The 11,491-nt window shown below is 43.5% G+C and overlaps 1 protein-coding gene across 2 annotated transcripts; it reads right to left on the reverse strand.

Moving 5' to 3' along the window:
- Nucleotides 1–340: 340 nt before the first annotated feature.
- On the reverse strand, nt 341–10,746 carry LOC120741897 (trichohyalin-like). Of its 2 annotated transcripts, none has more exons than XM_040045001.1 (3): nt 9,865–10,746; nt 8,736–9,509; nt 341–7,065 (listed from the first exon to the last, which is right to left on the reverse strand). In XM_040045001.1, the coding sequence occupies exons 1-3, from the start codon at nt 9,911–9,913 to the stop codon at nt 1,580–1,582; spliced, it is 6,309 nt and encodes a 2,102-aa protein (XP_039900935.1). In that variant the 5' UTR covers nt 9,914–10,746; the 3' UTR covers nt 341–1,579. The 2 variants fall into 2 exon arrangements, with proteins under 2 accessions (XP_039900935.1, XP_039900934.1); XM_040045000.1 differs by having other exon boundaries at nt 8,736–9,557.
- Nucleotides 10,747–11,491: the final 745 nt, after the last annotated feature.

Consider the following 11,491-nt stretch of genomic DNA (forward strand, 5'->3'; position numbering starts at 1 on the left):
TGGATGAAGTATGAAAGTGACTTAAATGCTGCCTGCAGGTCAGCCAAGGTTCATCTGAAAAATCATGTTCCATTATTTTATATATAGAAATATGTAAATATACATGTGTACGTGTGAGACCATGTTGGATAATTTTATATGTATATGTATTTATCCATCCAACCATCCATCTTCTTTTGCTTATCCAATTCAGGGTCACGGTTGGGCTGGAGCCTAACCCAGCTGTCACAGGGCGAGAGGCAGGGTGCACGCCGGATAGGAGATATATACTGTGTCTATATATCACTATCTATGTATATATATATATAGATATCAATACAGATATATAGGAAGATAAAGATATATATAGCTTTATTAAGAGATCTAAATAGCATGATGTATAAGTTTAACATGATGAAACACATATAGATGAACTTTAGCTGACCTGCAGGCAGCATCCCACATGTTTCAAACACACCGGTGTCGTGTCGTCGTACATTTTACTCTTACAATTTTTTAACAGCCATAAAGGTTTTAGATTAAGATTTCACGTTTATCCAATAAATGACAAGCTTTTAAAACACTTTGTTCTTTATCGCTAGCGTGACCTCATAAAAACAGTAGACCACACACTTTCACCGAGGCTCAAAATTCCCCTGACGCCACGCTCAGACTGAATCCCTGGATCCAGAAGGATATAAAGGGTGATGAATTTCACAGTCTTCTTAAGAAAATAAAGATATTCCCAAGCGTCCTTGTGTCACATTGATAGGTATTTGTGAAGCTGTGATGTCAAATGTTCAGTTTTGCCTTATATCACAGTGAGAAAGAATACATTAAAAAAATTCCTAAGCTAAGACCTATCTCCGAAAATATTTCCGTCCACATCCATCTATAACTTTCTGAGTAATCCTGGTAAAAGACAAACTACCAATCATGTAACCTCCTACACACACAGTCAGTTTGTAGTTGTGGCTCTAAATGTCAGCTCAGTCTCATGGCTAATCCTGAGTTAGTCACAGAATGTGGTGCTTGTTCATGTGCGCACACACAAACTGCCTTTTTTGTGACAGTCAGCACAGCTTTGGACTAAATGTGTTTCAGTGGGATGTGTTTTTTTCTATGTGTCACATATTTTTTCACATCGCACTTATCTTATGTTAAATCTAACCCAGGCGACACAGAGAAAAGATTTTTAAACTTAGAGGCATGAGCTCTATTTTAACCCGAATCATTCTAAACCTGGAGATAAACAAATACCAAAGTATAAATGCAGCAGACCTGTTTGGATCTAGCGGTTAAATGATACTTGCTTTTTCAAACTACAGTTATTGTCCCACATGAATCAGTTCATTGTGTGGCCTGACACCCATGAGACTGTGTTATAAATGCAGCAGCTCGATCAAACACTCTAAACTCGAGGCTTGAAAAGGTAAAACTAATCAGACTGATTACAGATTATCTGTAGCAAAAATCCGGATGTGAGAGCTTATTCTTCCTTTACTCACATTTATTCAAATATTTTTACATATTAGGAGGAAATATACATTTTAACATTTTTATTTTTTGCATGATGAATTCAATCAGTTCTGTAAAAGTTTTACACCGGAAACTGCTCTCTGCTGGTCAGGGTAACAACGTCATCCATCTTGTCGAATAAGCCTTCAATCGCGGCGTTATTCTTTTTGCTGGTCAGCATATGGTACCTGCCCCCGCAGCGCTCTACGAGCCCCATCAGTTCTCCGTTCCTGAGGATGTGCTGCTCTGCGCTCTCCCCTAAAATCTCCCCCCATGTGAACAGCACCAGGGCGCGCTGCCAGATCTCCTGTCCGAGCAGGCTCATGTGCTCCTCCACGGCTCGTCTGTACTTCTGCGTGCAGGTCAGGAAGGCCGGCATGAGCAGCAGGACGACGTGGGGACCCGGGTGACACCAGGAGATGCTGTCGAGAATGCCTTTCAGCTGAGAGGCGTTTGCCTCGTCGGGTCCGTCTCGCCACCTCAGGCCGAGCGGCTCTGCGACGGCGAGGCGCCTTCCGGCTATTTGGCCTTTCCACGACCTGAAACTAGAGCCGCTGAATTTGGGCGCTTCTCCACCCAAGATGGTGACACCAGCAGGGGAGCAGGAAGACCAGGTCTCTCCCAAAACCATCACCCTCAAATCTGACCCGGGAGAGCCTTTGTTGTTTGCTCTTGTGCGAGGTCGAGACAGGAGCTTCAACTCGCCGATCACCTTAGCACTTTCAACCGCTTCTTGTCTCACTTTTGTCTTCTTTGTCTCCGTCAGCGTTTCGACTTTTAGTGTTTCAAGATGACAGTTATTGCTCTCTGCAGCTGACAAAGTTGTTTTCATCCTCTGATCTTCATTATCTGAATCTTTTCCTCTTCCTCTTTCCCTCCTCTCGCTGACCTCTCGGCACTCTAAAGGCGAGCTGTCTTCCGATCTCTTATCATCAGTCCCGTGTTGTCCGTTCTCCAAAACGCTGTGCTGTCTCCGGTTCAACTCTTCCTCTCGCTCTTTGAGGTTCTGCTCCCACGTGCTCAGTTTTTTCAGCGACTCCTTTAGATTCCTCTCCTTCTTGCGAAGCTCTTCCTTCAGCAGAGTCATTTCCCTGCCCATCTCATTCAACTGCTGTGTTGTGTAGTTCACGTGCTCGTTCTGCATCTGCAGCTCCGACTTCCAATTGAGCAACTCCTGTTCTTCGTTCTTCAAGTAGTACTCCCTGTCTTTCAGCTCTTTCCCTTGGTCTTTCAGTCCTCTGACCTTCTTCTGTAGATCGTGACCGTGAGAGCTTAGCTCCTTCTGTCTGCCCTCCAGGACATTCAGTAAGCTTTCCAGCTCCCTCTCCATTTTCTCAACATTCTGCGCCTTCTGCTGCACTTCTTGCTCGTATTTATCCTTCTCCTCTCGTTTCTTTTGTTCTTTTATTTGCAGACTGATTTCCAGTTCTCTAAGTTCTTGTTCTTTACTTTCCAACTTTGCCTGTTTTTCGCCAAGCTCCTCCTGTTGTGCGTCGATGTCGCGACGTCTTTTGCTCAGCCCTTCTTCGCTTCGTAGCAGAACTTGCTCCCTTTCACTCACCTCTTTCTCCCTTCTTAGGAATTTCTCTTCGAGCTCCTCATCCCTCGTTCTCTGTTCGCTTTGTTTGTCCATCATCTGCTTCTCAAAATGCTCTCTCAGCTCATTCATCTGCGCCTTAGTCTCATCTTCTCTCTCCTTCACCATTTCTAGCTCCACTTTTAGTTGGGCACTGGTGTCTTTTAAAGGCCCCAGCTCCAGATCTTTCTCTCTTAGCGTGATTTGGATTTCCTCGTATCCTCTGAGATATTTCCTGACCTCTTCGTCACTCTCCTTCTTCACTTCCTCACACTTAGCTCTGAGGTTGTCAGTCTCTTTTCTCATCATCTCATTTTGCTCCTGCAGCTCCTCAACTCTCTTCTGACTTAACTTGTATTTCTCTGTGATGACCTGAATGCTCTTAAGCGTTTCTTCCTCTAGCTGACTTATGATGCTGTCCTTTTCCTGTGTGATTGACTCAATATCCTCATCTTTCATCTTGATCTCCTTTTCGTATTCCCGAATCATGGCCGTCATCTCCTTTTCCATTTTCTCAGTGAGCTCCTTCAGCTCTGACTTTGTCTGCTCGATTGTTAGCCTCAGCTGGACGGTCTCCTTCTCATTTTCCCTGTCTCTTTGCCTGAGGCGGTCAAGCTCTTTCTCTTTCTCCTGCAGTTTTTCCGTCATTTCCGCATCCTTTTCCCTCTCTTGGTCTTTTTGCCGCTGCTGTATCTCGTCGATAGCGGATGTTTTGCGGTCGTTGCTTTGTTTCAGCTCTTCTATTTCTCTTAAGGAGCTCGCACATGTCTGTTTTGCCTCATCAATCTCGCCGTCTCTCTGTGCAAGAAGACTTTGGGCTTGTGTCAGTTCCTTTGTCTTCTTGTCGATGATCTCTATCAGCTTGTTCACCTCGTTCGCCGCTTTCTCATCCTTCACCATCTGCTCTTCCTTCCATCGTGTCTCCCTGGAGTCGGCCAGCTGTTTGGCGCCTTCAATGTCAGCCTCCTTCTCTTTCAGTTTTCTCTCCATGTCACTTAAAAGCTGCCGTTTCATCTCCTCCATCTCTCGTTCTTTGTCTTGCAGCCGTTGCTCTGCCTCTTTCTTTTGGCTGAGAATGATTTCCCCTCTTTCTTCTTCCTTTCTTTGCAGGATCTCATCAATATCTTTAATGTGCTGTTTTAACTTTTCTATCACTCGGCTGTTTTCTTCCGCAGATTGCTCCATCTGTTTATCGTGATTTAACTTGTCTCTTTCTCTTTCCTCTTCTGTCTGCTGCAACCGTTGCTCGAGATCCTTTAAACGTTCTTTCAACCTTTCTAATTCTGCCTCTTGTTCCTCCAGCTTTTGCTCCAAAGCTTTTTTGTAGTTCAAATAATCATTTTCTTTCTCCTCCATCTGTCGAAGCTTCTCCTTCATTTCCACGAGTTTGGATTTCATCTCCTCTGTTTCCTTTTCCTTTTCTTGCAGCTGTTGCTCAGTCTCTTGCATGTTTTTTAAGCGATCCCTTTCTTTCTCCTGCTGTTGTTGCATTTTTTCTTTCATTTCTTCCACAAACGCTTTAAACTCCTTGATCTCTTTTTCCTTCTCCTCCAGCGTTTGCTCCATCTCTCTCTTGTATCGCTCTTTGTCCTTTTCACTTTCTTCGATTTCGTTTTTAAGCTGACACTTTAACTCCTCTGTTAGCCGATCTCTCTCTTGCAGTTTTTCCAGAACATACTTTTCATGGTTCTGATTCAGTATTTGCTTTTCTTTTGCATGCTTTAGCTTTATCTCTTCAACTTGGGCAGCATATGTTTCTTCCAAGTCTCTTATCTGTCTCTGTCTTTCCTGCAGTTGTTTATCTATTTCTTTTGTGAACTGTTGTTTCAGCTCTTCGGTCTCCTTTTGCCTTTCTTGCTCTACGCCCCTTAGTTTTTCAGTATACTGTTGCTGGATCCTCTCCACATCCTCCTCCTTTTGTTTCACATTTTTATAAACTTCCTCCTGGTGTTGGGCACTTCTCGTCTCGATCAGATTTACCATCTCACTGATTTTTAGCGTCATCTCTTGATGCTGATGTTTTAAGGCCTCTATCTCCTTTTCTTTCTCCCCCATCTTTTGTTCCAGTTCTCTTTTGTGGTTTTGATGAATCATCTCTTTGTCTTTGTCATTTTCCAGCATCTTTTCTTCCATTTGTGCACGGCACTTTTCTTCTATATCTGCTATTGCTTTCTCTTTGGCCTCCACACATTCCTTCTTTTCTTTAGCAAACAGCTCTTTCAGCTCTGCAGCCTGCCTTTGTTTTTCTTGCTGTATGTTCTTTATTTCATCACCGTGCTCTTGTGCCATCCTTTCCAAGTCATCAGCTTTTTCTTTCAGCTTCTTTTCATATTCTTGCCGTTGTTGAACTTTTGCTGTCTCCATCATTTTTTCTATTTCATTAATGCTTGTGGCCATCTCTTCCTCATGCTGCTTCCTTATGCCTTTTATCTCTGCTTCCTTCTCCTGTATTTTTACCTCCATCTCTTTCTTATGCTGTGATTTGATTTCTTCCAATTTCCTCTCCATATCTGTCTCATGTTGTTTTACGTTATTGAGAGTTACCTGTTTTTCCTCCGAGGCTTTCTTCCTCAGTTCTTCCATCAGTTTGTCTTTTTCGAGCAGCTTTACTTCCATCTCACTCCTTAGTTTTTGTTCCATCTCTGCCGTCTCCCTGTTTTTTTCTTGAACTGTTCTCTTTAGAGTGTTCTCATAGTGGGTTTTAGTCCGGCTGATTTCTGCTATTAAAGACTCGTGTTTTTCAGTCCAGTCAGATATCTCTTTGTTGAGGAGCTCTATGGTCTGCCTCAGTTTCTCATATTCTTTCATCCATTCTTGTGTCTTTGCTCTAAAAGCATCCTCCCTTTGTTTCGTCTCATGTTCCTTTTCTACGCTGACACGCTCAAGGTCAAGAAGCTTAATTTGCTGCTCCTCGGTTCTTTCCTGCAGTTCCTCAATCTCTCTCTCTTTTATCTCCAGTTTGTAAAGCAGTTTTTCCCTTTCTTGTTGAGATTGGCTCAGTGCTATGCGGATTCTCTCCTTTTCCAGGCTCAGATCCTGAATTTCTTTCTCTCTGTCCTCTGTCAGCCATTGCATCCTCTCCTCCAGCTCACCGAAATCGTTCTTCCTCTCGCCGACCCTCATGTCTTCATCCTCCGCTTCTTCCTTTTGAATGTCAGCTTTTCCTGGAGATTTCACCTTCTTCCTTCTATCAAAGAACCATCTGATGCTCTTCATCTCCCTGTCCCTCATGTTCTTCAGCTCTGCCTCCTGACGAAGCATCTTATCTCCAATCTCCTTCAGACGCTGGTTGAACTTTTCGTTTCTTTGTTGGCTCAAATCCCTGACTTCTTGAACCAGACCGGAGAAAGCCTCGCATCTGTTCATTGTTGCCATCTTTTCCACTTTCTCTAGCAGCTCTGTCACCTTACTGGAACCTCTACCTCCTCTTCCTCCACCATCTACACTGCTGATGACGTGGTATCGCCGCCTGCACTTCTCCAGAAGCAACTGCAGGTCCCTGCCTCCACTCTGGATGTGCTGCTCAATATCCACTCCCTCTCTGAGCTGATCTCCATGGGTGAACAGCAAGATTGTGTGTCTCCATACACCTTCTCCCAGAAGTTCCAGATGTTCTCTCACATGTCCCGCTTTCACCAGTGTGTCCACCCTCAGAGTCAGCAGGAGTGCATGAGGACCCGGAGGGCACAAAGATACGCTGCAGACAATCTCTCTCTTCACTCTCTCTGGAGTTGCACCTGCCACACCCGCCTCCCAGCCCGGCGTGTCCACCACAGTCACCAGCCGCATGGCCACCTCCGCTTGTTGACGAATGCACTCTTCTGTTACGGCTCCCGACTGGAAGAACCCTGGTTTTCCAAGGATGGTGTTCCCAGCAGAACTTTTTCCAGTTTCACGCTCGCCCAGTAGAACCAGTCTGATCTCAGGAAGACGTCGAGGGGATTTGGAGAAAGACTGGTGGGCATCCAGCTCAGAACCCTGTGGCCCATCGCCTGACAGGAAAAAAAGGGGACATTTTCAGTAAAAGAGAACTATTTTAATGCCATAACCCAGCTGCAATCTCCAAATATTTCATGTTTTTCATTTAATTTTTAATTTTTTTGTAAAAAAAATTGCCCAGAATAATCGCTCAGGCTACATTCACACGTAAACGGGTATTTTTTTCCCACCTTAAAATAATTTAAAAGTCATATTGAAAAATATCTCCATCTCCATGGATCTCAAGCACTAACTACAGCATCCCAAAGCAAGAGGTGGGGATATAACACTAACTATACATAAATGTTGGCCAATCAAAAGACAATAATCAGAATGTTGCAATATAAAACTCTGTCTTCTTTGTCTGTGTGTAAATGAAGATGTTTCTGAAACACTTGAATGAATGAAATCTCTATTTTTTGTACAGTAAACAAAGCTACATTTACCTGAGTACTCTATGTGTTTGTACAGGCTTTATTTCTTTACAACTTGGGACTGACTTTCCCTGCTGTGCAGGTAACAAGAGAGACGTTCATCAGAGCTTTCAAGAGGAAAATCAGGTAAAACTCAGCCTTACAATAAAAACTGTAATTGTAAGATCCTATAGTAAGACAAAAACAGGCTCTGTAAGCCTGCGGAGATCTGTGTGACTCCCTGTGATTTTGGTTATAGTTAGTAGTGTTACCACTACTTACACACTAGAAAAAATAGAGCCACACTTGTGTTTCTTTTCACTTTAAATCTAATAATCACATTACTTTAGTGACTTCAGTCTCTGTCAGCTTCTGAGCTTCATCCTAGCAAATACAACCTACCTAAACACAAATCAGCACTGCTATTTAGAGTTGTATTTCTGGTCTGTGACGTTTTATTTGTGCCAAAATTAAGCACAATGTCTATGTCTGAACTGAACACATTGAAAAAACATTTGACAATCACTTTTTCACTTCAAGCTGTAAAGATGGATACGCTCTGTGACGACAGTGATGGCTACTTCTAGCAGGATAACAAACAATTGTTACTGGTTTCTTGAACATGACGATGGGTCCACTGTATTTAAATGACCTCCCAGTCACCAGATCTCAATTTAATAGGGCACCTTTGGGATGTGGTGGAACATGAGGTTAATATCGCAGATGAGCAGCAACTGTGTGAGCTTATCATGTCAATATGAACCAAAATCCCTGAGAATTTTTCGAGTACCGTGTTAAATCTGTGTCACAAAGAATTAAGGCCGTGCTGAAGGCAAAAAGTAAAACGAACCTAATACTAGCACTAACTAATGAAACTAATGCAAAACCTTTAAAGTGATGAGAAGTCACTTATCAGTGCTGTTTCTGTGTAAAGATAAACTCTAAATCCTGACTGAAGCTCTTCCTACAAACACATTAGGTCCATTCAAGGTGGGGGTCAAACATGGTGCTAGCAAGGTGTACCTAATAAAGTGGCTGGTGCAGACAGTGTGGATCTCAAGATAATTTTGGCACAAACTAAACTTTGTGTTTGCACCTGATGCTTGTTGAATATCATCATTTATAATTCCTCCATCTTTGTGATGCAGTGACGACTGATATTAACTTTGTTCTGGTCTCGATCAACCTTTTTTCTGGGCCTTCTAATCATATGAAATGATTTCATGAACTTAAGAAAACTTGGGAAGTGTTATAAAAATAAACAGACTTACTAATGAGAGTGGCTTTGATGGTCCCTCTCTGCATCTGCGCCTCCATCTGTCGCTGTTTCTTTCTCCTCTCCCTGGCTCTCCTCTTCCCATCGGCCTCCAGCCCCAACACGACGGTATCCATCTCTAAATGGTTGCTTCCATCCCTCTTCTTATCTACCATCTCCTCCAGCTTCCTTATCAGCTCTTTAACCTGTGTCCCATCTCCTTTGCTCCGGTTATTCACAACATGGTATCTGTTTCCACACTTCTGCAGGAGTCTGTGGAGCGACGGGCCGCTTGACAAGATTCGTTGCTCCATGGTGCCCATGCCCAGTTCGTCTCCTCTGGTGAACAGCACCATAGTGTGCTCCCACACGTGTTTCCCCAGCGGCTCCAGGTGTTCCTCAATCTCTATGATGTAGTCATCTGTCACAGAAGCACAGGCCCGCACGGCCAGCAGCACAGCGTGAGGCCCGGGAGGACAAAGCGACACGCTTCTCAAAGTTTCTCTCCTCACCCAGTTTGGAGTGCTATTAAGCGGGTAGTACCACTCCCACCCAGGTGTGTCCACCACTGTGAGTTTTCGCCCCACCACATCAGCTCGCCTTTTCACACACTCCTCTGTGGGCTTCCCGCTTTCAAATCCCCCCACTCCTCCCAGTATCGTGTTGCCTGCGGCGCTCTTCCCGGTTCCTTTCCGGCCAAGGAGGACCAGCCTAAGTTCCTGAAGAGCAGGGGGGCTACTGTCTGAGGCAGGGGGGTGTTGTGGCTTCATGGTGGCCTGCAGGCTCTCATCTGTGAAGAAAGGGAGAAGTACTTCCTCAATGCACCGCACCGGATAAGCTGAATGACACAGACACAGAAATGCGATAATAGTCAGACATCTGCTCACTACTTTACTCTTAAAACTGCACCTGAAGCCCTCAGTTTCAACACCCAGTGTTACCCAACATCTGTAAGAGGACTATTATACTATGCTTGCAAATTATATACTGATTGTAACACATTAAAGCACATCTGCATCATCAAGTGAGACTGTTTATCATTGTCGTTATCAGTCTGTCTTCAGCGTCACTCAAAGGGGCCAGAGTGCAAGCTAAAATAAAAATTACTGTTTTATAAAAAAGTAAAAGATCTACAAGAAACTCACCACCGTTTGTGCTTACGGCCGGACTGCAGTTCTCATTAGTCATGTCCATCGCCCCTGCGTGCACTTTCCTCCTCTTCTTCCTCTTCCTCTTTTTTAGTTCCTGTGTTTTTTTCTACAGCAACGATTTCTTCACCATCATTACGAAGGGAAACACAAAAAACCCCTCCCCCGCTTGCTAAATAACTGACCCAAGCTGATGATTGCAGTCACACAAAGTGAACAAAGACTGTCTGAGGGAGGCAGACTCGCTGCCTCACGTGACCTGTCTGTGGTTTTTTAACTTGCTCTCATTGAACACGACAGGAAGTCAGACGGGTGGCACGGTGAGCTTTTGTGACAGTCCATGTTTGCAAAGTAAACGCAGGCAACACGTCTCTGCTCCTACATGCCGCACACAGATGCAACGGTTCACACATGTATGCACACGGTGTACATACACAGAACATGCTTCTGCATGCAGACATGAGCAGATGCATGTGTTATCTTGAGAACTGCAGAGCTCCTTACCGTCAAATGGTGCTCTGTGGTTAAGAGTGTGGAACTTCAGTTTCCTCTACCCATGAGCGACAAGAGACGACTCGAAATAAGATAACTGTCATCGCCACAGAGGTTTTTCATACTGAGGAAGCACATGCAAACTTTAATTTAAGATCCCGTTTTATAAAGCACAAAGGATGAAGACAGGTTTGCATTTATTTAAGATGCAGAATTTTAATGTTTGTTTTCTACTTCAGAAACGTGTTGCTAACTGAAACTAACTGCGTCGAAGAAGGAAGAGCACGTTTCATCACGTTTATCAGAGCACCACGATGCACTATGTTCCTCATTTTACACTACACTAAACTGAAGCCGCCAACCATCCTACAATCACTTCCCCATATTTACATCATGCAAATTCAGAGTGAACTCGGAAATGGCAGCTGAGAGAGAGGAAAAAAACAACAACTAAAAAAAGCAAACGTTTCCGCTGTTAGTGAGTAAGGTTTTATTTAAATAGCGCTTCTCAATAACGACATTCACAAAGTGTTTCACAATACAGAATAAGATGCAACAATTAAAATAGCATAAACAGATAAAACTAAATAAAGGCAAGCCTCTTTCTTTATTTTAGAAACATGAACAGCTTCAATGAGTCTTACGTCCAACAGAAACAAGTGCCATGATTTGGGGCCCACAACCTCAAAACTACAGTTTTGGATGTTGGTACAACCAACAAATATTGATCAAACCTTACAGATCTAGACCGGTGGGTCAAAAATGAGGGCCAGCAAAGACTTCAACCTGCTGGACAGCTTTGGAAAAAGAGGCCATAAATCTTTGGACTTTTAACATCATCAAGTTTTATAGACTAAAGCCAGTTATGCTACACCAAAGTAGTTAAGTAATAAGTAATTAAATGACAGAGCTGAAAACCAGTTTCTGTTTTTCACTGTCTAAACATCTTTACACTGACAGAAAGTGCAGTTTCATTCATCCCACTCCAGATCAAAGTGCGCTGTGTGTGGACCTCAATGTACCATGAGTGTGACATCCCTGATTTAGACATGGTGGGCTCCGATGACAAGTCTTCAAACAGCATAGAGAAAAATTATGATGATTGTCATGACAACTGAACAAGCTGTTGATT

The sequence above is a fragment of the Simochromis diagramma genome, unplaced genomic scaffold (genome assembly GCF_900408965.1).
Source record: "Simochromis diagramma unplaced genomic scaffold, fSimDia1.1 OVJJ01000590.1, whole genome shotgun sequence".
NCBI lineage: Eukaryota > Metazoa > Chordata > Actinopteri > Cichliformes > Cichlidae > Simochromis > Simochromis diagramma.